Source organism: Alligator mississippiensis, chromosome 10 (genome assembly GCF_030867095.1).
Source record: "Alligator mississippiensis isolate rAllMis1 chromosome 10, rAllMis1, whole genome shotgun sequence".
In the NCBI taxonomy this organism is placed as follows: Eukaryota; Metazoa; Chordata; order Crocodylia; family Alligatoridae; genus Alligator; species Alligator mississippiensis.
The window spans coordinates 20,381,149-20,407,241 of record NC_081833.1 but is presented as its reverse complement, the minus strand read 5'-3'; the positions used below and the strand labels follow the sequence as shown (position 1 = coordinate 20,407,241).

General features: G+C 44.5%; 1 protein-coding gene across 10 annotated transcripts in view; it reads left to right on the top strand.

The window, feature by feature from the left end:
* The first annotated feature begins 200 nt into the window (after nt 1-200).
* Nucleotides 201-26,093, top strand: part of SFI1 (SFI1 centrin binding protein) — a 51,761-nt gene continuing 25,868 nt past the window's right edge. For 3 of the 10 annotated variants that reach the window (XM_019493637.2, XM_014593653.3, XM_059713250.1), the window contains exons 1-12: nt 2,143-2,751; nt 5,062-5,214; nt 6,363-6,434; nt 8,895-9,005; nt 10,452-10,546; nt 12,081-12,198; nt 12,499-12,601; nt 20,429-20,585; nt 21,420-21,581; nt 22,049-22,119; nt 23,607-23,699; nt 24,685-24,782. In XM_019493637.2, the coding sequence (XP_019349182.2) occupies nt 2,474-2,751; nt 5,062-5,214; nt 6,363-6,434; nt 8,895-9,005; nt 10,452-10,546; nt 12,081-12,198; nt 12,499-12,601; nt 20,429-20,585; nt 21,420-21,581; nt 22,049-22,119; nt 23,607-23,699; nt 24,685-24,782 (1,511 nt within the window). In that variant the 5' untranslated portion in view covers nt 2,143-2,473. Of the gene's footprint in view, nt 348-2,019; nt 2,107-2,141; nt 2,752-5,061; nt 5,215-6,362; nt 6,435-8,894; nt 9,006-10,451; nt 10,547-12,080; nt 12,199-12,498; nt 12,602-20,428; nt 20,586-21,419; nt 21,582-22,048; nt 22,120-23,606; nt 23,700-24,684; nt 24,783-26,093 lie in introns of those variants that run through there. The other 7 variants (XM_014593658.3, XM_014593657.3, XM_014593661.3 and 4 more) reach the window with 6 other exon arrangements.

The following is a 26,093-nucleotide window of genomic DNA, read 5'->3' as shown; positions in this document are numbered from 1 at the left end:
GCCCTCACCCCTTTAATACCCACTGCGCAGGCGCGGCGCGCTCGCCCCAACCCGGGCTCTCCGCTGCGGTGCCTGACTGAAAAGCCCCGTGTCCGCTTCTCAGCGGGTCCCGAAGACGAGTGGCCGCCCAACCTCTATTGTCCACAACCTTATGGATATATGAGGGCGGAGGGAGGACTAGTAAGGGCCCTTCAGGCACTCGTGTGAGGCAGCCCCGCGAAAGTGACGTCAGGACCACGTGGCCGTGGTCGAGCTCTGTGCAGGGGGCTAGGAGAAGGGCGCAGGCCACGTGCACGGTGCTCGCTTATCTGGGGCGCGCGAAGCGGGGGCTGAGCCTTACTGTGCAGGTGCAAGGGTCATACAAGACTCCACAGAGCTCCTTCTGGCTGTGGGTCCGCCCGCGGGGGAAGGTGTTAGAGGGGTGCTGCGGTTTTTGGCTTAGTGCTTTTACGATTTAAGTCTGAGGCCCCTGGTCTATGTAACATGTGTTATGCCATTAGCTGGTTAATCACACACTTAGTGTAGGTTATGTAAAGTAATTATCGCAGGATAAAAATGGCTGTCCAGCTATCAATATAGCCAATCAGCTATGAAGTTAGTGCTTGGGAATGTGTAACAACTCTATAGCTGGTTTTCATCCAGTTTTAATCTGAATATGCTGCAGGGACATAAGACTTTAAACAATCTTCAATGAAAAAGCAATCATGCTGTCTTAGTTTCATTGCGTTCAGTTTCTGCACTTGACACCACTGGTTGTAGGAAGTTTTGCTTAATTGCTTTGTATACTCATGAAAGCACCGAGGTGGTGCATTATGCACACGGACTCAGGATTTGTGTGTAGACTCCGAGATCTGCCAGACACAGTCCGTAGTCAGTTTCTGCTGGTGTCTGTGTGGTTGTTTCAATATGACTGCATTAGAGGAATAAAACACTTCCTGTTTTCCTCAACAGAAATGTTTGTCTAAGCAAATGAAAAGGATGTCAGAGGCACATATCTGATTCTGTTAAGTCAGTTGGTGTAGGTCTTTAATCCATAGCTTAATTTTGAAACCAAGTGTTTGTTTAAATGCTTTATTAGAAAATTATTGGAATTTTGTTTTACTAATGCAAAATTTTAAAATGTCTCCTTAAAATCAGTCCAAAATGAGGTGCTTCCCTTCTCAGCTAAGTGAGAGCTGGCATATCTGTATAACATCATTAGGAAAAGATAGATACAAGGAATTGTATTGCTTTATATTCTTTACCCTCAGACTCCTTGTGTATCTTATTTACTATTAAAAAGAAACAGAGACAGTTTCCAATGAAACTCCAGAATAAATTTAATGGACGCTACGAGAGGCTTTGATTCTGCAGTGAATTCCAGGCAGGTGGAAGCCTGTACCATGTAAGGCCCATGTAATCTTGCCCTTCCTTCAGAGCAGGAAGTTTATCATAGAAAGTAATTAGTAACAAGTATAGGGAAGGAATTTGCAGGATGGGCCCAGAATCAATACTTTTACCTTGTTCCCAGTTAGAGACTGACAAACAAATTACCCATGTTAAATAATGCATTAGACACAGGCACTTCGAGTGAACTCTGACATAATATTATTGAAAAAGAGCAGTTCAACTTGAATTGCCTGTAACTAATGACTCAACACATGCCTATGGATTTATTTTTTTTTTTGCCCATAGATTTTACTTTTGGTTTTAAAGGAGATGAACGTGTCAAGGATTCATGCACTGGAGCCCTACCGTGTTCCTAAAGGAGCTCAAGAGCTCATTTCCCAATGGGGAGGTGCAGCTGAGGGCTGGAGATGTTCGGCTCAAGGTCAGGAAGGGCTGAGGCTGCTGATCAGGTTCAGCTGCTCTTGGCAAATAACGAAACAGCCTGTCTTCCCCCTCCCGGGCCCAGCCAGGTAGGGGAGCCGAGGGCAGGCTCCTGCTCCCATCCTCGCTGCGGCCTGGGAGGGACTAAGCGCGCTGCGCCGGGCCGGAGCAGCCGCAGCAGCAGCGCCTCGTGCCCTTCTCCTCCCAGGCGCTAGGGGGCGCTGGGACCCGCCTGGTCCGGAAGCGCGCGGCCAGGCCCCGCTGTTCTCCATGGCGACGGGCGCGCGGGAGGCGCCGGTCAGTGCGGGGCGCGGGGGCCCTGAGGGGAGGCGCTGCCCTCAGGCCGGGGCTGGGCCTGCGCCTGCCTCCGCTTCCGTGAACCCCGTCCCTTCGGTCACTGCGTGGCACAGCTGGGCTTGGGGGTCTTCCCGCCGCCGTCCCTTCTCCGGGACCCGCACACAGTGCTCCGTCCTTTGGGGCAGGGGCCCCCTGGGCTGCTGGTGCCCTGAGGAGAGAAGGCGGCAGCTCCTGGAAGCAGACAGACCCCCTCAGGCTTCCCTTGCTCAGCTCTTGATGCCGGTGTCTCTCGGTAGCAAACGCCAGGCTCCTGCACCGCGGGCTTTACACACCCCTCGTTTCAGAGTTGAGCTCTTTGGCCCTGGTGATGGCACTGGCCAGCGGCAGCCGGGTGGCACCGACACCCACAGACGGCTGCGGGGGTTGGCGGTTCCCTGCGCTCACGCAGCAGTTTGCTGATCCGAGCACAGTGGGGGGCACTGATGGGGCGCGTTGTGTGCTCATCTCACAGTCACCACGAATGTCTCAAACCAGTGCTTGTCTGTTGTCCGAAGGCCGCGCACCAGAGTCCAGTGGCAAAAAGAGAGGGGTGCTGGTTTACAGAAGAGCCTGGCTATCGGGCAGGATGGAGAAGTCCAGGGGCAGGTGAGGACTGTCACACAGAGGCTGTGCTGCTCTTTTGCTTTTATCTCCAGTCGGGTTCCTGGGACTAGAAAAACGTTAGAAAGGTTATGCTCTGGTGTGAAGGGGCAGTTTTATACAAATCTGTTCAGAGGTTTTCCCACTTTATCTAGGAGGAAGTACTTAAAGTTTGGTTTTTTTTATGGCTATACTATAGGATAAAGTCATAAACCTTATTAGTGTAAAAAACAGGAAGGATGATCTCAATGCTAAGGCCCTGTACTGGGGCTCAGGTGACTTGGATTGAATTCTTGACTCTGCCATCTGCTTCCTGTGTGATCCTAGGCAAGTCACACGTATGTCTGTATCCTCTATAAAATTAGGAGCATGGTACTTTCTGCTGCCCTTACTCTTTTTGTTTGTTCAGGCTGTGAGCTCTTTGGGGCCTGGACTGTCCTTCACCATGTATGTGTACAGCATCTGTCACAAAGGGGCCTTGATCTTCAGTTACTACTCTATTCCAAGCCATATGGTGAATACTTCACCCATACAGTATTTACACACTTTCATCACTAATACAAACCATTTAAATTTCTCCATTTAGTTCTCTTCATGAAATCTCTAACTATTGCTAGCAATAATCCTTTTGCGTGGCTTTTTTTCCATATCTAAATTGTGTTAAATTTGGATTCAAGTTAACTTCCTTTTTTGTCCCAAAGCTGTATAGGGAACTGTACACCTGACATGTAAAAGTTGAAATGCATTTGCATAATTTTAAGAGCAACTGAAACATTTTTTTTTTCCAAAAGCACCTGGAGAGTTATCATGGTGACTGCTGCAGTTGTGCATATTGGCATGCACTGAACTCTCCTGCTTGCTAGATAGGGCCCTGTTATTTTACAAAATATTAGAAGAGCCTTCTACATGAAAAGAAACTCTCACAAAACACCAGGCTTGTTTTGTTTGTTAGCTTTGGTCTCTCTTCTTGCAACTTGGGAGATCCAAACAGTGACACTTGCAGTTCTGCCCCTCTGAAATTTTGACTGCAATGGTCTGTGATTATTAGAACTTCAGGTAAACTGTCCTTTGTGAGTTAATGGGAGTTTTGCCGTTAACTTCAATGAAACTAGGATTTTTTTCCTGAGGTGTTCAGTGGATTGAGATTTTCAGATACTATTGCACCCCTTGCTGGGGAGCTCAGGGTTGTGTTTATGCTTCCAGCATATAACACTGGAGGGTGGTGGCTGTGTTTGCTTCTGGGTGGCAGGCTTGGGTGCAACTGGTTCTGCAAGTTTTAAATTAGCTTAAATTATGTTTTTTCAGAAAGTTACCAAGGCAAAATAAAGGTAGAACTCATTGCACCATTTTGAAAGTCGTTTCAGAGTAGAACTGTACTTCAATAAAAGCTGCATAATGGAAAATAAAATCTTTGCCTAGTTCTGTTTGGGTTTTTTTAAACAGAAAAAGGAAGTTGTTTTTTTAAAGAGAAAAATCAGTGTTAATTATATGTGCGCAAGCAGCTGATAATATCTTGGCTGAAGATGGAGTATTTCTTGCTCTTCTGTTGAGCACTGAAAATACTTGCAGTTCAGTTCTCTAGTCCAGTGTTTCTCAGCCTGTGGGTCGCAACCCAAAAGTGGGTCGCAAGAATATGAAAGGGTCATGAACAAACTTAAAAAATGGATTCTCCCTTAAAGGAAAAAAACATGGGAAACTGTGGCTTTTCCCTTGCAGGCTGACAGAGTTCCAGCCTGTGAGGGGCTGCTTGGACCCCCCCTGCCCCACACACGGGGGCAGTGGGTCGGGGGTGAGGGGCACTGGGTCGGGACTGGCTGTCAATGTTTTACAAATGGGTCCTGGTACAAAAAAGGTTGAGAACCACAGCTCTAGTCTTTCAGGAAGTCTTTCAACAAAAATGTGCAAGAAAATTCTTGATATACTATATTAGAATCATAAGAAGAAAACACACAAAATTGCATATTCATGGCTTTTTAAATAAAAAAGAAACAGAGTAAGTACAAGATCATTGTTTTTCCTTTCCATGTTGCCTTAAAAGGGAGTGGAAATGTAAGTGGAGATGATTGCTTTTGGTCTCCTGTGTTCCAGTCTTTGTGTGTGTTGGTATTTCTTGGGGAATGACCCAGAAAACTCAAGTGAGAGTTAATTTACGGAGCATTAATAGAATCAAATGGAACTTTTTAATATGCTATTTGTAGACATTACTTGATATGTAATTTTATTTTAATACTTGATTATGGGACAAGGTCATAGAGACACTAGCATCTGTTAATAGTCAATGTGAATGAGCCAGTACTATTCCTCTTTCCTTTTAAGCTTAAGATGGCGATCTCCTCAGAGCCATCCAGTTGGACGGACCGTTGCTCCCCGGCATGCAGGCAGTTGGTGTCGGATTGGGAGTGGCCAGATTCCCTATCGGGTTACATATACCTGGAATCGAGGGGGCAGGTTAAAAGAACTTCGAATCAGGTGAAAGTTGTGCTTTCTGTATTTGTGGGGTTTTGTTTTTTAATCTTGGCAATTTTTTTGAGCAGGGAATCTGGGATCAGAAGACTGGGATTCTCATAACAAATATTCCATTGATTTGTTTAGCAGTCTTGGGAGAGTTGCTTAACCTCTCTGTCAGTTTCTGGTTAAAAGGGGCCAGCACTACCCGGTTCATAAAAGTGCTTTGGGATTCTCAGGGGTAAGGTACTAGTTAAATAAATAAATAACAAACATTATTAGGAGTGTCGTTAGCATGACCCCTTCTGGATAGCTCTGCAAGGAGTTTGACGTCATATGGTTTTTCCTCCTGTGGGAAACTAGATTATAAGTAGTGAAAGTACACACAACTAAGAATATAATTAAAAGAATCTAATTGTGCATTTTGGGTACATCTATGTGGCACAGTGCAGCATGGGTTTTAGAAAACTTGAACTAGCTTGGGATGTGCTGGCTTTTGCATCTGTATGCAGTATAGCTACATTGGCATGATAATAACTTATGTTTCTCAACTGAGTTTATTAGTCTAGTGCTACACTAATATAGGTCTGCTTGGGAGCTAGCGCATGGAGAACTAGCTGTGTTGCACTGCCTTGCACCATATACACATAGCTTTCATTTCTGTGATCTCAGCTGACTTCTACAAACAGTTTGCCTGCTTGCCCCTGAGCTATCAAAGCAGGCATCTTAGACTATCAGGTTCATTATAATTTTTTTTTATTTTGCTGTTTAAAAAGCTGTTTTCCTGAAGGAAACTCTTAAGTTGTAATATGCTTCTTTCTTTATTCTTTTATTTTTTCACTCCATACATTTGCTGTAAGCATCATGGCTAAGAAGGAATTGAAAATGTCTTACAAGACAAGACTGAATGAGCATGCTGGGGTGTACAAAGTGTTAATCCTCACTGAATCACCAGGAGGAATCCAAATTAAGCAACTGTTGTTGCTGTCTAATATCATTGCGTGTAAATCAGTCCCATGTCTACTGAGATCTGGAGAATTGAGGCCTTTTTAGTCATTTGTATTCGAGTTTGATAGGCTTCTGAATCTCCATCTGTAAGGCAGTTAGTTAGAAATTTAATAGAACCATGGGTTTAAAATCAGAAAAGCAAATAAACTTTGTTTACATTTCAGACACCTGGCCAGAAAGTTCCTCTACTTGTGGGTGAAAAAGACATTTGGACAAGTTCTTCCTTCCAAAGCCAGGTAGTACAGTTCTGAGTAGAAAGCATTCTACCTCGATATGGGGGAGCATTTGTAGGGCTTTGCAGGAACATCCATAAATGGCTTTTAAGGCTACTTGAAATCTGTCTTTGGAATATCATTCTCATCCATATTCCTAACTAATCATAGCCAAATTTGGCTTCTCTGTAAATTTAGAGAAGCCTTATGGGTAGGTTGCATTCACAGCAACAAACCTGAGAAGAATTGTTTTTTTCATTTTCACTTTAAAATTGTAGTAATATAGATAGTAGAAGTGGGAAAAGACCTATTGCCACAGAGTTCAAATGGCCCTGCAACATGTACGATTGTCCTTAAATTTGTATTCAATAGCATTTGCATACATCTCTTTGGCATAGCTGCAGTAATAGAGTTTCTTCAGTTTAGTTTTAAATTGGATGCTCCAAATCACCCTCACCCTGTTACATTGTCGTTTGTGTGTCCACTGTGGCTTTGCTTCTCTCTAAGGTCCTAATCCAATTCCCACTGAAGTCAGTGGAAAGGCTTGTATTAATTTCATGGTGAACTAGATCAAGCCCTAAATCACCCCAGATGATTCCACTGAGGAGCACAGGTTGTTACCTGGGCTGTATTAGGTGGCAAGCAAGAATAATTTTGTGAACCAGAGTAATTCTCTACCCATTGTACAAACCAGATCTGCATTATTTGCTTTAGCAATATGTAGATAGTGTCCAAGAAGTTTTTCAGAATGAGTAGCAATGCTATTAGAAATTTCCTGGAGCTCAGCTAGCTAAATTTTAAAGCAACAAATAATATATTTCAAAATAAAAGAGAGATTCCTGAGTTCCATGTTATTTTGGTTTCTTAATTTTCCTGTTAATTCTTGTGTAGTGTTGAAGTGATGTAGCTGTGATGGCTCGTAAAGTATGCAAGGATTTTTGTGGGTGATGTCTTTTATTGGACCAACTGCATGATTGGGATAGGGTTAAACGTAGTCTTGAGACCTGAGGAAGGGTACTCTGGTACCTGTGGAAAACTTATTTAAACTGTATCTCAGCATGCAGTTGGCTCAATGACATATATCATACCAAAAAATTCTCACCTGTTGACTTTTAATAATTCGACAGTTTCAAAGAATAATTTGTGATTCTCTTGTTTGCTTGTTTTTTCTCTGCTTGAGTGCTTGGAATGGCTTAGCAACTTGATTTGATGGGGTAGGTAGTTTTGAGTTGTACAATATATGCACAGATGCTTGTAGAAGGGTTTGCAGTGTGGGAGGGCTGGTATTTTGAGTCTGAACTTGCAGTCCTCATACCTCTGAGCATCCTCATTAATTTGGGAATGTTCATGTGAATTAAGGCTGCAAGATTGGGCCTGTAGTTTGCTTACTGCCTTGTTTGCTTGCTTTTCTGTGACGAATACAAACAAGTAAGAAATGCCTACAAATGCAGTATTTCATAGTTCCATCTAATGATATTTAAAGGGCGGGGTTTGTTGGATTGTTCGGTTTTTTTGCAATATGAACTGTGCCATCTTGGCCAAATGATTGTTTTCACAGATTAGTAGTACAGAGGAAAGATGACTGGTTTAAATGAAATCAGAATTATGGTGCCAGAGAAGGAGACAGTAGGTGTATTACCTGATGCAGAGAATATTGTGCTGGAGTTCCTAATCCAAGTCCCAGTTCTCTAGTTCAGTTTAAAACCTCCTCCCATGTGAGTTTGTATTAGTTCAGTTTAATTTTGAATGTTTATGTCACATACCTCTAGGCTTTGTTGGATGCACAAATTGCATCTAAATGGGACCACTGCTGCTTGTGCTAAAATAGGAAGTTAACAAATACAGAGGCAGTATATACTTCATAAACCTCTTATATATTTCACAACTAGAGAGGAATACCCATCTACGTTGTTAATGAGGGTTATATGCAACTCAAAATGTTTGAAAATCTCAATCAATTTTCAATGGTTGTCTTAAAATCAGGATGATTTAAATTCAGCACGACTTCTAAGAGTAAATAGAGATTTTAAGATGATATATACTTTTTTAAAGATAAAGCAATTTAAAATATTCATGCAAATCAATGTAGAATGAGGTGAATTAGATGTGGAAATGTCACCATTTAGCTGTGGGTTTAGTGGCTAGAGCAGAGATTGAAAGGTCAGGAAATGTTCCCAGGTCTACCATCAAACGACTCCATGATCTTGGGCTGGTTATTTAAACTGTCTTTCTTTTTGCTCAACTTTACAAGAGCTGCTGTATTTTCACAGATTATGTAAGATTTAACTAGGTGTTTCTTTTGGCACTTCCAGATTCTCGGGTGAAATTTGGGATAGAATGATTATGTTTTGTCATGCATTCAGAGACTATTAGGTTAAGCAAACAAGACTGGAAAAAGAAATGCAGTTTCTTTAACATGCATCTGCTATTATCTCAGAAATCATTATAAATCTTCCCCATTCTCAACATCTTTCAAATCTCTAGATGCCATTATGACCAGAAGATTCTGCAAAAAACTTTCAGAGAGTGGAAGGAGGAATGGTGGATTGTTTGCAGAGAGTGGAAGCTCAGCATCAGAGCTGACTGCCATCACAGGTTTGTGAAATGATCACTGTGTTCATAGCTAGGTTCAGAGGGGTATATGTATTAGTACGTATCTACCTGGGCAGGATTGCATGGTTGGGAAAGACCAATTATAATGCCTCTGTCATGTCTTTTTTCAGTTTTTCTTTCCTGTCTTTTTCTAATCTCTGACCCATTTATCCAACTTTTCTTTTCCTTTTTTTATGTTTTGCCCTAAGATGGGGTCATATTGTACAGCTCAGGTGTCCTGAGGGTTCAGCTTGGCTAGCACAAATTGAATTTCCTGATTTTTAGCAACATATAATTGTTCAGAAAGGTCTGAGTTAAGTTCAGACTAAGAATTCCACTTGTCCTTCAAGTGATCCCATGCTGTTGGCTTATGCTGTTGGGGTCAAAGCAGACTAACCACCGTGCCTCTTGCCTGCTTCTTATACACTGAGGTATGGGAACTTGGTCTCTCTCTCTGACTGGTTCACCATCCAGGTTATATGCCAGGTTGGAACAGATTCTGGAAGCACAATCAGTGAAAAAGGCATTCTAGATCAGTAGGAACCAAACTTTTCATCAGGCATAATAAAATGAAACCCTTGAGTGCCACTTCAGTCCCTTTCACTACCTGATCTGCTGCTCTGCTGTCTGCTTCTTGCCTGATCTGCCATGTGTGAGAGAGGCTGCCTGTTCCACATGCAGTACTCATGTTGCAGGTTGGCCACTCCATTCTATATTATTCTTTTGTTCATATTGCTGCGTGATGGGACCTGGGAATAAAATGAAGTTGCTTTTTCATGGGACTTTTATGGATCCCAAGCCAACCTGTAATCTGTTTGTACTTTATCTCACTTTACGGTAATCTCATAGTCCTTTGTACACTTCTCCCTTCCTCACAAGGTTTTCCTGACAACTGTTCAAAGGAACCAAGGGATTTCATTATTCCTCATCTTGTCTCAGAGATGAGGACTGAGTTCAGCCCCATTTTTAACAGACTTTCTTCATAGAGGCCTTTTTCAGGCAGAGACACCCTTTAGAATCCCATCCTTGTTGCCTTCTCAGTGCAGGCTATTGTTCTCATTAAGGTGAGAATAAAACACAGATGACCATCTAGTCCCCACAGACTTACTAAAAGTCTCTCTGTAAAGGTGCTCCCTTTCCAAAAGGGGTTAGATCAAGCAGAAATCCTGAATGGATCCAAGACCTTCTCCCATTATATTTTGACGAGTCAAAATGTCTGTATCCTGTTCTGTAAAATGCTTCCCTTCCAGAATATGAATCTATAATCCTAAATACAAGTCCTCAGTGTGAATGCCCAGTATCCTGCATGATAGGAGTCTTGCTGAATGATAGGAGTCTCCCTTGATCATGACATGTTTTACCAGACCAAGTGAGGGTGGCTGTGCTATATAGAAACTGGTGTGTTTGGGTGAAGGCTTATGGCAATGTTTTTCTTTCTTTCCTGTTCAGATATTTCTTATACAATCTAGTGTTTAAGACCTGGAAGGTTTATGTATGCCAGCAGCGAGAGAAGAAGAGCAAGTATCATGTTGCAGAGTCTCATGGTAAGTGTGGAAAAGAAGAGTAGCACTGTTCACTGGCACAGAACAAAGATTTTGTGCACGCTGGCCAGAATAGTCATTTTTACATCACTTTCATGGAGTATCCTGTTGTAACCCCCACTTTTGATGTTAAAGCTTTAGAATTTGTCACACTGAAGATCAAAGGGATCTGTGCAAGGCTTTGAAATACTAATACCACAGAGCCAATTTAAGGTGGACCATTTTGTTTTCAAAGAAAAATAATGTCTCATTAATTAGTCAGATTGCAAAAGAAATGACCCCTTTTAAGCCTATATTCACAAGATCCTGGACATCTGTTTGTAGGAAGACTTTTGTTGTTGAAGGTTTCTGTTTATTTTTATAAAAGAAATAAAATACAAAACAGCATAAAATCAAGGACTGTGCATGTGTGGGAGGGGTGTGTGAACATGTGGTTTGGATCAGAGACATTGCTAGCTCTTCCAGTGCCCAGGGCAGAGATAGGGGGGTGGGGGCGTGGTGTTATGCTGACTAGTGGAGAACTGGGGGAGGGGGAGATTCTTACCTGCCTGGTTGTCTTTATTCCAGCAACAGCTGTTGTTGTGGCTGCTATTGCAGCAGTATGGGCTTGGGCACCTGCTGCTGCTGGGGGACAGGCAGCAGTGCAGGCTCCTTGGGGGCTGTTCTTGGTACCTAGTACTTCCCTCGCCCCTTCAGGTACAAGCATGTTTCTCCTGTGGCAAAGCCTGTAATGACACCTGTCTACCCCCTCAGATAGATACACTACTAGCCATGGGGTATGCTTGTTTAGTTCCTATGGCCAAGCTGCCCTTGTAGTGATAAAGACTTCTGGGGGAGGGCAGTCCATTGGCACCTGCTGTAAATCAGTGACTGAAGCTGGTGTTCCACTTGCTGCCCCCTCTCCCTGCTTCCCAGTTATGCTGCTGGTTTGGATTGTTTCTCATTAACAACTCTCTGCCTCAACAACATCAGTCTTTATATATGAGTAGTGTGAAAGGTAGTGTGTCCTTGTGGATAGAGCACTGGGATTTGGGAAACTTGTATTCTGTTCTTGGCTCTGCTGCTGGATGAACCTGAACAAATAATTTCTTTGTGCCTCGCTTTTCACTTTCTAATAACTTTTGCTGAAGGGCTGCATAAGGTGCTAAATCTTTTCCAATAAACCAGTTACACTAAACTAATGCAATAGAAATAATAATAATTATTGAATATTATCAGCACATGTATGTGAAGCCCACAGGGATCTTAAAGCTTGAACAAAGTAATTAACCTAGCATATTCTGTGTATATTTTGACAGTTATAACCTCTGCAATACCAATAGATTCTTATCTTGAACAAAGCTTAGTGAGCCAACAGCCATCTTGCAGAGCAGTCTTGGCTTTTGGACCACCTGCACTTCTAGGCTTTCCTACCAAGTGGCACTGTGAGGCTGGTGGGATGGAAGGTTGAGCTGGAGTGACGATGTGGATTTGTTACAGAATTGCCAAATCTTCATAGGATGTCTTTTAAAAGTGATGTAATCATTGCTGTATGCAGCAGAGAAGCAGAAGTTACGCTGGACATGGCGGTGTTGGCTGATCTACGTTGATGTTCGCAGGACCAAGCATAGCATGCAATCTAAGGCCCTGGCATTCAGTGAAAGGAGCACTCTGCGGTGAGAATGGATTTGGAAGAATTGTTTATTAACCATAAGTGCAGAGCTTCCATCTCTCTATCACATGATCTTCTGCACTGAATATTGTTGACTGATCGTTATGAGGTTTTTTTTTGTCTCTACTCCTCCTACCTATATACTTTGAAGTGAAAAGGCTCCATAAGACTCAAGCTGGCAGGCAGTAACTCATTGCTTATATGTCTAGGTAGAGTCAGAGAGCCCCTTGCTTTCCTGATAAGAGGAGACTAGGTCCCTGTACCAAACTGCATGTTTTGAATGTGTCCTAAATGTTTTTGGTAGCGTGCCATGGAGAATGTGGACAAGGCGACTGCTTCAGAATTGTGCCAGCCGTGAGATGGATGCCCTGGCTTTGCAACACTGGGCCCTGAGTCTTCAGTTTCGGGTAAATCCTACAAACACTGACTTTTTATAACTAGGGACCTACTCGCAGTTTCATAGTTGGTAGGGTCAGAAGGGACCTGAGCAGATCATCAAGTCCGACCCCCCTGCCATGGGCAGGAAAGGATGCTGGGGTCAAATGACCCCAGCTAGGTGATTATCTAGCCTCCTTTTGAAGACCCCCAGGGTAGGAACGTGCACCACTTCCTTTGGAAGTGGTTCCAGATCCTAGCCACCCTGACTGTGAAGCAGTGCTTCCTGATGTCTAGCCTGAACCTACTCTTAGTCAACTTGTAGCCATTGTTCCTAGTGACTCCTGGTGGTGCTCGGGGGAACAGGAACTCTCCCATTCCATGCTGGTTCCCCCTGGTAAGTTTATAGATGACCACCAGATCGCCTCTCAGCTTTCTCTTTTGGAGGCTGAACAGGTTCAGGTCCCATAGCTTCTCCTTGTAGGGCCTGCCCTGCTGCCCCCTGACCATGTGAGCGGCCCTCCTTTGGACCCTCTCAATGCTGTCCACATACCTCCTGAAGTGCGGCGCCCAGAACTGGACACAGTACTCCAACTGTGGCCTGACCAATGTTGCATAGAGGGGGAGGATAACCTCCTTGGACCTGCTCATGATCTATCTGTGGATGCATGACAAGGTGTGGTTAGCCTTACTGACCGTGTCCTCATATTGGCAGCCCATGTTCATCTTGAAATCAGTAATGACTCCAAGATCCTTTTCTGTCTCTGTGCTGACGAGAAGGGAGTTCCCCAGCCTGTAGGTATGCTGCTGGTTCTTTCTCCCTAGGTGCAGTACCTTACACTTGTCAGTATTGAATCCTATCCTATTCTCATCCGCCCACCCCTGTAACCTGTCCAGATCTAGTTGTAGTCTGTCCCTCCCTTCTAGCTTGCCCACCTCTCCCCACATCTTAGTGTCATCCGCAAATTTGAACAAGGTGCTTTTCACCCCCTCGTCCAAGTTGCTGATGAAGATGTCAAACAGTGCGGGCCCGAGGACTGAGCCCTGGGGGACCCCAGTGCCCACATGCCTCCAGGTCGAAAATGACCTATCCACCACCACTTTCTGGGTGCAGCCCTCCAGCCAGTTTGCGACTCATCTGACTCTGTAGGCATTGTTACTAGATTTGCCCATCACTTTGGGGTGTGCTTATTTATTAGGGATACGTTTCTAGGGTCTTTGTAATTCTGTCCGTGTGCTGCTTGTGTTATTTGTGTTTCTATACAGAGCTGTATCTATCCCTTCTGCAAGTCCTTACCCCCAGTGGAGCTATCTTGCAGGACTCAGTTTCAATGGGACTGGGTTCCACCAGTCACCAAATCAGTCATACACACAAACGCACACAGATTAACGTGACATGCCTGACCCTGCTGGGTTGATCAGCATGGACAGGCTGACACCCTCATATGCTAGGAATCAGTTCATTAAGGTAGCAATAAAATGCAGTCAGACACTAGCACACAGATAACCAGAATACCTCTGAATCTAGCTGGGTATCTAGCTGACACCCTCATGGGCCAGCATTCAGTTTATTAGGGCATGTCTGAGCCAAACTGGGTCAATCAGCCTGTACAAGCTGATCCTCTTAATGTGTTTCAAACTCAGCATGTCCCAATCTTTTGCCCTAACTGTCCTAGTAATGGTAGCCTCTCGATGAGCAGACCCCACAGTGTTTCTGGGCTTCACAGGGATCTTTAGCTTAGGTAAAAGAAGAGTTGCTGCAGAGCAAGTGGGGAAGGAAAGTAGAGAAGGAAATGTGCATCTGGTTACTACCAGTTTGACTATTTGACGTTATTTATTGCTAAGTATATGAAATTTATAACAGTACATGGTAATAGACACGCAAAGGAAAACAAACAAAAACAATTGCAATACTACCCTGGTTTCACTAAGTATTTGGGGAAACCTAGCTCAAGCTTAACTAATACAATTCAGGTTCAGAAATCTATGCCTAGAAAGGAGAGAGAGAGAGAGCAAGACCTGGGGTCTCACTAGTCCAAGGCACTCGTGTTCCAGTGCTGACAGGTAAAGTTCTTAGCACAATCCTTGAAGGGAGACTATCTGTTTCTTCCAGCTTCCCGAGAACAATAGCAGATGGTGTTGGAGAGATTTCTCTTGAAGTTCTCCGTTTGCTGATTTTTACAGCTTTTTAAACACTCAGTTTAGATTCTTCAAAGCATTCTTTTAACTGTGTAAATAATTGTCTTTTCTATTGACAAGGGGTTATCTGGTTTGGAACATCTCAAGAATCTGATTAATGAACAAAAACATAAGTTTTTAAGGAGTAACCAGACACTTAGGAGCCAGCTTGAAATTTTTATGGATAGCAGATATACTGGATGGCGATACCTCATTGCTTTTCTCAGATAGCTTGCAGCATCAGGGTTTTGTATTTTTACCTGTTGTGAATAAGCCTCAGCTTAGCATGACTTTTCCAGATCTTACTGTAGTCTTTTAACAGACTTAAGGGGATTATTGGAGTGTTCATAAACTTTGTGGGGAGGACTTACACCAGTCATCCCGGGAAAAGTATGACAGCATTTGTGGTCAGGGCTCCAATGGGCTGGACATTGTGATGAACCCTTAACCATTGTTCAAATGTTGCCCATACCCCCCCTGACTCGGTCTCTTGCCTCAGCATTCCATAACCTGGTGACCGAGTTTTAGTCAATCAAGTTTAAATAGGCCTCCCATAGTGGGACCGGGGAATGTACGGCCCAAAATGCCTATTAAACTTTTCTTCTGCTTAGTTCTGGTTAAATGAAGTGGGTGAGTGTGTGTGTATGGGAGGGTGGAATAGAAAAAGTCCTTTGTAAGTTCAGCAAGTTGGGTGCCAGGACTCCCTCGGGAACACAGAGCTGACAGGTAACAGCATCGACGCCATAGTCGCTTAATTTTTTAATGAGAATGGGGTGAGAGACAGTGTTGAAGGCCTTCCTGAAGTCCAGAAAGACTATGTCCACCGCAACACCTGCGTCTCAGGATTTTGTGACCTGGTCATAGAAGACAACCAGGTTGGTCTGATAGGACCTGTCCCTAATGAACCTATGTTGGTTGCCCCTAAGCATAATCTCCCCTGCTTCCCCAGGACCGAGGTAAGACTAACCGGCCTATAGTTTCCCGGGTCTTCCTTCCTCCCCTTCTTGAAAATGAGGACCACATTGGCCTTTTTCCAGTCCTCTGGCACTTGGCCAGAGTACCACGAGTGCTCGTAAAGCTGTGCCATGGGTCCCGCAATGACCTCTGCCAATTCCCTCAGCACCCTGGGGTGGAGATCATCTGGACCTGCTGATTTGAACCCATCCAGTCCCACCAGAAGTTCCCTAACTAGGTCCGCTCTGACTCTAGGCCTGGCTATGCCTCTCCTGAGTCCGTCTGGCATCCCAGTGTAGGGGATGTCCCAGTCCCTGCTCAGAAAAATGGAGGCAAAGAATTTGTTAAAGAGCTTTATCGTCTGGTGCAACCACCAGATTGCCAAGCGTGTCCTGCAGGGGCCCCATGTTACCTGGTGCTTTCTTTTTACTCCCTATGTATTTAAAAAAGGACTTCTTGCTATCTTTGATCCTGGTTGCTAGTCCTAGTTCTGTCTCCGCCTTAGCCTTCCTAACAGCCCCCCTACAGTCTCGAGCAGTGGAGGTATAATCCTCCTTGGTGATGGTCCCTCCCTTCCTTTGGGTGTATGCCTCCTTTTTAGCTTTCAGACATTCCTGAATGCCTTTGGTGAGCCATGGGGGCTTTTGAGCACTCTTGCCCCCTTTGACTCGCATTGGGATTGTCACCCTTTGGGCTTGGAGGATAGTCTCCTTAAGGAACGACTACTCGTCTTGGACTCCCAACTCCCTTACCCTCCGAGACCTCGGTGCCTCCTCGACTGATCTCCTTAACTCATTGAAATTGGCCCTTCTGAAGTCAAGGGCTGCTGCCTTTGGTGGATAGTGGATGGTGAATTCCAGTAGGCAATGATCACCATCTCCCAGGTGGTTGAGAACCCACAGTCCCCTCACCAGCTCGTTGCCTGTGGCCAGGACCAGGTCCAACAAGGCATTTACCCTGGTGGAACTGCGTACCTCCTGGGTTAGGTGGAGGTCCTGTATCTCGGCTAGGAACCTACGTAAGCAGTCAGACCTGGCTGACTGCTCGTCCCAGCAGATGTCCGGGTAGTTTAGGTCACCCATGTTGATCATGTCCCTTGACTTAACTGCCTCCACAAGCTGACCTGAGAATTCCTGGTCCAGCTCTTCCCCTGTTTGGGTGGTCGATAGTAGATACCCACCGTTAAGTCCCTTTCCCCCCAACCCCCTTGTATTCTAACCCCGAGCACTTCAGTCTGCCCCTCCTCTGACCCCATGCTGTTTGTTGAGGACATGTATTGCTCTTTAATGTAGAGCGTCACACCCCCACCTTTCCTCCCCATTCTTATCCCACCTGAATAGTCTGTAGCCCTTGATGTTTACCGCCCAATCATGGGTTGAATCCCACCAGGTTTCAGTGAGGCCCACTATGTCCGGGTTTGTATTAGCTAGCAGGAGGGCAAGTTACTCCTGCTTGCTCCCCATACTATGAGTATTAGTGTAGAGGCATTTAAGGCCTCCTATGGGTGCATGCACCTCCCCTCTGATTCCAGGACTATCTGGACCCCTGCCACTTACCTAGATACTTCTTGTGCTCGTCACCTGTCTTGGCTGGGAAGTGTCCTTGTGTCCCCGTGGCCCCATCCCCCAGTGAAGCAATTTCCATCCCCCAGCGAAGCAATTTCAAATTGCAATTTCTCAACTTTTGTGGAAACTGTGAAAAATGGCAGTTTCGGTGAGAGCTGTGAAAAACAGAAGTTTTCAAGATTTTGCACAGAATCACTGGAAAAAACAAGCTTACAAAAAATAAAATGCTGGCTTCCCAGTGGGAGCCAGCAGCCATTGTGGCCCAGCCTTGCAGCCTACCAGGGGGTGGGAAGGGGGAAGCCGTCGACACAAAGGGGAGCAGCTAAGATGGCCACTGCCCCCCCCTTCCCTTTGCTGCTGATCTGCCAAGAGAGCTGCCCTTCATGCAGCCTCACCACCTCTGTCAATCAGTGAGAAGGGATGGGGCCACATGAAGGGCAACTCAGCCAATCAGTGGTTGCTGGATTCCTTGGCCAACCAGCAGTGGGGAGATGTGCCACAAAAAGACCGCAAAAATGGTGCCAGGCACCATGAGTGGCCCACAATTTTTACTTCACTTCAGTGCTATTTGAGTAGATCCTGATTTATGACTTCTGTGTCTTAAATCACTGATGCTGCACTTACAAATGGGTTTTTAAACCTACTGCTGTAAGAATTGACACAACACTTGGTTGACGAATAGCAGAAAGGCTTGCTTTAATAACTAAAAGTTATTAAGTTAATAAAGTAAATGATGGAAGAAGACTTCTTCCCAATATAAAATGAGCTATTAGTCCTTGTATTTTCTTAGCTGCGAAGACATCTTTATCCAGTGCAGGCAGGAAGCAGTTGTTGTGCAGCCTCACAGCGTGGATCCTTTGCTTATCGGCTGGGTGGCAGGATGGCTTTTTGGTCTTCCCTGGACTGCACACACCTTGCTGGCAGTTTTGTCTTCCTTTATATTGTTTAATTGTACAGCTTTAAAGCATTTTTCCTTGATAGTTGGCCGATTAAAGTTTGAACAAAACAGGGAGAAAGAAGGTGACCATCATATTACAATTATTAAATTGCCTGGATCCTGTTTTTGGATTTGTCTAGCTGTGAAGACTTATGTTTTTCACAGCCACTGCAATTATAGGTCAATTACAGGTGACAGGTTTTGAGTGGTCAAACAGGATGCATAGAGGCATTGGTTACCGGACCTTCTTTGGGTATTTATTTATCAATGGGGCAAATTCACAATAGCTTGTACTGGTGATGGTCTATTTACAAAACTCCAGACACATCAAATGATTGAGATGTTTGTAACACCTTAGACCAGTCGTGGGCAATTATTTCAGGCAGAGGGCCATTTACCGAATTTTTAGCAAGCTATTGGGGGCTGCATGGGTAATCCTGCTCCTTGACAGATGCCCCACAGATGCCTCACCCGCTGGTCGCCATCTTGACAGGTGCCCTACTGCCTGGTCCTACCCCCTAACCTCTAACCCCTGACCTTTGCCACCAGAAGTCTCTGTGGGGTGTGGGTGGGTATGGGTTTTGTGGGGAGCTGTGTGTGTGTGTGTGTGTGTGTGTGTGTGTGTGTGTGAGGAGGGTTGTGGCATGGGTGGAGGGGGAGAGTTTGTCCAGCCTGCCCTCCCCGCCCCCCCACCAGTATGACAGGCAGAGGCCTTGCCAGCACTTCTGCAAGCCTTGGCTCTGTGGTCCTGCTACTCCTGGTCCTGGGGCACTGGCACACGCCCTGTGCTCCTGCTCACCGCCACTTGCCTCCAGTCTGCCACTGCTGCCCTTCTCCTGCTGCTACCCTGTCTTCCCCTCACTCTGGCTCCACATCCCATTTGCTCTCTCAGTCCCGGTGCTGCAGCTGAGAACCACATGGTGCAGGGGAGGGGCAGGGGAGAAGCAGTTACTCTGTGGCAGTAAGTAAGAAGACTTACTGCTGTGGCTGTTTAGTTCTGCTGCCAGCTCTCCCTGGGTTCTACTGCCACTGGCTCCTGTCATCTTTGACAGGCAGCCAGGGACAGAAAAATTAATTTTCTAAATTTTTTAGGGGTCCCATGGGCCAGATAGAATGGCCTCTCAGGCTGGATTTTGTCTGCCTCTGCCTTGGATATTGGATGCCTGTTTTGAGAAATATGAGCATGTCACATACAGGACATTTTTCCTGTACCTTTTACAGGTTTTTCTTGAGATGCATATTTAGTCTTTTGTCTTCTTTAGTTGCTAGTTCATTTAAAATGCATACATAGTTTCCTTGCCTTCAGTGGCTCAGCCTTTGCTTTGGCTTTCTTAGCTTGGAAATACACATGTGATGAGTGCATCAGGTCTCTGCCAACAATTTTAACCATCACTTTTATTATTTTTTGGCATGGGTCTGGTATTGGGTACCTCAGGCTCCATTGTCTCTGCTTAATGGGTTGCAAGCCGTTAGCAGAATTTGATTTTCTTGCAACAGTCCTGTTACCACAACCCAGTCTTGCCCCAACCATTGTCTTGCATTTTTGTGCAACAAACATTGTCCAATATTTCAGTTTTCATATCCAGCAGTCCCCTCCTTGATGCGCACAGAGCATTTATGTAGCATCACTAAAACATTTTGTGTGTAAGTTAGTTATTAACACTTTGTTACAGAAGTGATAAATTTAATTTTAGTGTCACTGGGACTATATTACGATATAGCTGTGGCTTAACTTTGATAGGCTATACAGTTTACCAATGCACAAAGATATAAAATTACAACTATTCATTAATAAAACATTGCAAAAACATTGATTAATAACAATACATTCCTATTTAACATTTGCCCAGACATTTCCCAGTTCCCTCATTTCTAAACTGCCATATGCTTTGGTAGAGAAAGCTTAGGTTGGAGTGGTTATTGAGATTGGAGGAACTGGGCTGGATGTGTATGAGGAAACCTGAGCTGCAAGACTTGTATCTTGATTGAAGGGAAGGGAGGAGGCTGTAAAAGAGAATTCTTGGCTAAATTGGTTGGCAGTTCAGTATAAGACTCAAAACTGAAGGACTGCTTTGTAGAAGCTTGAGTTTACTATAGCTTCCTCTTCAGTCTCGTCTCCCAATCTGTTGCCTTTGTGCTTCCATTCCTCCCTCCCCTGCTACTCCCCATTCACTCTTGCTCCCCAGCTAGTCCTCCTCTTCACTTTTCCTTAATTACCTTGTCAGGCCTGGCTGCAGTGGAAAGACTTGTATTTACACAGCCAGAATGTCAAGTGGAAGGAGGCCTGGGCAATGAATCATCATCGGCACTGTGAGTTGAAGAGGTGCATGAAGGCCTGGCAGGGATACCTGCAGCTCCGAAGACTTAAAAGGCATCAGGACAGTAAGTCAGAGTGGAGAGGTAGGACAGATTGACTTCCCTGACTGGCTAGTTCCTGGCTCCTGCTAAAAGTTTTCTGCATTAGAAAACATGGTTAATTGTTTGGTGGTTCAGCTGAACTCCAGAGTCCAGGGCTGACTGGCTAGCAAGGGTTGCATGCTGAGCCATTGAGAGAAGTACCCATTATTCCTTTTTTATTGGAAGGATGGGTATGGTCTTGAAAAAGGAAAGCATTATATTGTCCTCTTGCAGTATGGCTTGCATCTGACGTTATCTATGAGGAGGAAGTCTGAGGCCAAGTTCAGGGCTAATCTGGATCCTTGCAAATAAGCAGAACAATGATTGCTAAAAGAAGGGGGTGTAAGGATTCTGCACCAAATGCTTCTCCAGTAGAGCTCTAATGAAATTCACTGAGATGAATTTGGTCTTTTGAGTGGATACCTAAGACTTGGTGATAATCCAGCCTGGTGCTCTGGGAAGTGGTAAATATGAAACCTTACAGTGCAAAGAAGCTGGTATGCACTGAAATGCATGCTAAACTGCAGATTTTAGGTCTGTGCTCTTAAGTGACAGAGGATTTGAGAGAGTGTTAGGGAGAGAGAAACCCTTGCTTGAAGTTGAAATGTTACCACACTGGGATTGCTTACTCACACCAAGAAGAGGAATGTAGCCCACAAGTAACTTAGTTACCAAAGCTGTTATGAATTCCTCTGATTCCTGCTGATAGTAGAGTTGCTGTCACTTCAAGTAATGATGTACAAACTGTGGGCTCTAATCCTGATGCACACGAGGCTAGAGCAAGGATAGTTTTTCACTTGTAATGTTTGTTTGTTCTAGAGCTGGCCCAGAAACACCACCAGGGCCATGTGCTCCAGCAATGTTTCTCAAGCTGGCAGCTGGCCTGGGAGCACAGGAGAAGCCTGAGAGTCCATCAGGAGTACTTTGGTGAGCTAGCAGTAAGGAGTGCCTTACGGAGGGTCTTCACACACTGGAAGCATTGTATCCTTTTTGTGGGTCACCATTAAAGAAACCAGTCTCAGGGTATTTCTTCAGGGAAAGTAGCAAGTGAAAGAGTAATGTAAGAAACAGCATTTGCTTCAAGAATTGGTAGGTGCAAGAAACACTTCCTGACTAAATGTAGGTAAGTCTGTGAGGAACAAACTCAGAAAGGAAACAAGACTTGTTGCAATGAAATATGCTAGCGTGTTTGAAGCTAAGAACCTGTGAAGGCTAAGATATGGATGGAGAGAATTGCTCTGTAACAACATGCACAATAGTGATTTTTTTTTTTAAAGACCCCCATCCCCATGCTTCATTCAAAATATGATGATCCCAGTTTGGAGAACCCAAATGCTAAGGCAGGTTGCAGGAGCAGGTCTCTGCTGGTTTCTGAGGATTAATGGCACGTATTGTGGGAGCCTGTCAGGATGAGGAGTTCGTGCAAGACCTTTTTTTTAACTCGACAGATGTGGTACTGCGCAGAGAAGAAAACTGGCAGCATGAGCTGGCCAAGAAGCATCACAAGCATCATCTGTTGGTAAGAACTTTATGATATCTCAGGTGAGCAGGAGCCTGGACTCCTTGGAAGTATTTCAGATAGTTGTGTTTAGGAGCATGTGGGATCGCATAAATGTTGAGTGCATTGGGTTAGAGAATTTTCCTCAATGATGTGTTCAGTCACGCAAACTTCATCTGCTGTGGAATCTACCAGACTAGCTGTTCTGCAGCTCTTGTGTGCAGGGATGGTATAGGGACTCATCCTCCTATCTGGATGTGGAAACTCTGCTTCCCTCTGAGAAATTCATTGTTTTAATCAAGAGGCTTGAGAAGTAGCAAATCAGTCCTGACCTCTTGGGCTCTTCATGCACTCCCTGGCCCCCTTCATACAGAATAGCATTTTCCCTTTTTTATTGTTGGTGATATTTTTTTTCCACTTTTGCTATATGTGAATGAGTTGCTGCCCCAAATGCCTGTGTTCCCTCTTACACTGCTGTGTTGCAGGATTCATGTCTGCACTCCCCTTTACAATAATCTCAGCATACACCAGCTTCAGAGTCCCTGAATTTGTCTCATGCCTTTGGGGAAAGTTGGGATTTCGCATCTTATCCTTGCCTCCCTCCCAGCAGACACGTTCTTTGAATTTTTTGAGTTACAGATCATTACGCTTGTTGAAGGTGAGGTTTTTCTGTAACATAGGCAAGCGGCTGTCATCAAAAAACATGTCCCTAAAGTCAGTGGAATTGTATTTTGAAAATGGCAGCAGTAGTGTAAGAGGGCATATAAACTTTTCAAGGCAGAATGTTGTTCTAGCACAGTAATATTCCCAACATCAGAGCATTCTGGGATTTTAGTCCTGAGAGAGCATGGAAATTAAAAAGTTAGAATATTGGGAAAGGGGAAAGTAGAATCTCTTTTCCTAGGTGAGAAGGACCTTCAAATGGAAGAGTCTGTGGGTTTCTCTTGTTCATGGATAGGAACAAATTGTCAATCTTCAGTTAGAGAAGATGGGCAAGGTACAGGCTTTGTTGGTTTCCACAAGAGAGGGGTAGGACCAGTGGCTGTTGGGAGGACTGGTAGGGAAAGCTCAGGAAGAAAGCCTGAAGGGAGGAGAATTTTAATTTAGCTTGAGAACTAAAGTGTCTAATGAAATAGGAGAAGCTGAGGGATGCATGTATGTCTATGACAAGGCAGGCAGAAGGTAGGGCAGGGTGGCACCTTAGAGAGTAACTCTTTCAGAGAGGCATATGCATCTGACTAAGTAGGCAATCAGCTACAAAAGCTTATGTCTCTATGAATGTAGTCACTAAGGTGCTGCCTGCAATGCCTTCTGCCTGACTTCAGACTAACACCGCTAATTACATGTCTCTGACAAGGCAGTAAGACAACAACCTAATTTTGTTGTTAATTCTGTGCCAGTACTGTGTATAGGGCTCAGCTGCTCCTTGGCAAATCAGCCCCTGCATGTTTAATAATTCACAGTGTACAAGTGTTGAGTGCTGTTCTACTGTTTTTTTTTTTCCACAGCAATTTGGATTTGATGCCCTCCAGAAAAGTGTTGTGAATGCTCGTCTCCAACAAATGAGAAAAAATGTGGCTCATCGGCAACATCAAGTTGTGGTGGGTTGGGGGGTGCATGTGCACATGTGCTATGCTGAGACATTTTCCCCAAAACTTTTGCATAATAGCACTTACCTGGCAGGGGAAATACCACTAAGGTGGTTTTCCTAGTTGCAGGGGAAAGGCACTTTCTTCGCTGGGGGTAGTACCTTGACTGAGGTAATGCATAGATAGCCTCCCACTTTCACTTTCAGTGGAACGATCTTGCTTATACACCAACTTTATGGAAATGAGAGACTTCTCCCTAGTTTGCTTCTGTGGCTGTACAGCTGAGGGCAAGCGAAACTCAAGGGCATCTGTACCCCAAGCCTCTGGGCTTGGGCCTGCAAGTAGGATGCCTGCCAAAGGATTTGGAAGCATCTGAAGCCCCAGGCTGGGGTGGAGGATGTTGCCAGTAGTATGGTTCTTGAATGACTCAAGGATTTGGAATTGATTTGGCTGATTTGATTTGGGACATGAAAAATTTTCCTTAAAAACAAACAAACAAAAAACCCTTTTCATAATAGCACCTACAAAATATTCTTCAGTCATTTGCATTGTTCCCTTGGTACAAACAGTTAAAAGTATATCTTATGTATGTCTAGGATCGGTGACAAATATATTGGTCTGGTTCTTTGTTTTTTATGGAGTCCCATCACAAACCTTTGTAACCTGGAGGAATTACAGTACATCTCTGTAATCCTGTGACAAGAACAAACTCATGTAAAACATGGCTATAGCAGTACCTATATATACCAACTTTTCTATAGCAAGGCTTTGGGTATTCATTTTGCATGTTCAGAGTAACATGAAGAAACCAGAAATGTACTGAGTTCATGTGCTTGCTTTTGTTTTTTAAGCATTGCTTTGGAAACTCCTTGCAGAATGCTGGGGTTTTTTTGTTTGTTTTGTTTTTGGGGTTGTTTTTTTTTAAGGACATTTTATATACTCTATTCTACCACCTGCTTAATATGTGAGCATTTCTGTCTTTGCTCTTTTGCTCCAGCTGCTGCAGAGCTTCTGGAATTGCTGGAAATCTCGGCTAGAACAGGAAGAGGAAAAGCAGCTATGGTCTCTGACCCTTGCAGCTCACAGGCATTACAGGTCTGTAGGAATATTTGCATCTCCATGTACCGAAGGAGCTGTAACTCCACCAACTCTTGATTTCTGGTTTTAGATCTAGTAACACTTCCATGATTGGGATCCTTCCACTAGACACGGTTTGCCTTTTTATAGAGAGTCCTGGAGTGAGTGCACATATCTGAAGAAACCTGTATTTGTCCCCCTCTATCCTAGCTGAGCTTGCTGAGCCCCTGAACTCAACTTGGTGACACTTCTCCGTCCATATGATGGTGGCTTTTGAAAGCCATGTGTAACTGTTTTCAAAATTTAAGGGAATTTTTTTTGGCTTTGGTGATCAGAACCATTTTTGTTGTTGTTTTGTTTTTCACCTTCCCTCTCTTTGTAGAGGAGGGGAAGGGCAATTGGAAAACTCAACGCAGGGGGAGGGCAATGGGGAGACAGGAGAGTCCATGATGGTTTGTTTAGCATTGACCTGCATTCTAGGTCTGTAGTTGTCTATAGATCAAGCACTTAATCATGCCTTCCAACATGACAATGCACCATCTCATCTCTTTCCACCCTCCCAATAGTTTGATATGCAGACTTCCTGAATGATATAATGAGAAAAGAATGTGGAGGAGGGATGGAGAAATGTGGATACATAGCATGGGTTGGGCATACAGACCCAGGGGGGATATAGACCTGAGGAAGAGGGTATACACAGCTACTTTGATGGGGAGAACATGGGAATGGGGGTGACAGAGCCCTGATTTTTGGGAAGAAAATGGGAGACGCTCTGTTGGATGAAGCTGTGAAGAAGAGGCATAGGCCTAGAGCCCCTGTTGTGAGAGGGAAGGAAGGGATAGAGGCTTATTAGGGAAAGGGGTTCTACAGAGCTTTTGGTATGGGAAGGTGAAGAAGGAATGGACACACACACTGTGTGTGTGTGTGTGTGTGTGTGTGTCTCTCTCTCTCTCTCTCTCTCTGGCATGGAGGAAAGGATGAAGGAGAGCATAGACTCAGACATGAAGGGAGGTGGGGTAGGTGGAGTTGCAGAGAGTACATACAATAGAGGGGACTGGAATGTGACACACAGGTTTAGTGGGGATGATTAGAAGGATACAGGTATCCTGTAGTGGGTGCAGTGACCTTGGCCTAAACAAGCTGTGAAGCATGCAATCCTCTGCTAGATTAACATGCAACACCCACCTTTGTTGCCTTACTTTTGGTGGGGCAAGAGGAGACAGCGTATAGCATGCCTGTAGAGCCTTCTGAATTAAGCAATACAGTAGTGTCCTTAATGAGAGCAGCTAGCTGTTCAGGATGCTTAGTTAGATGGAGCTGTCCTTGGTC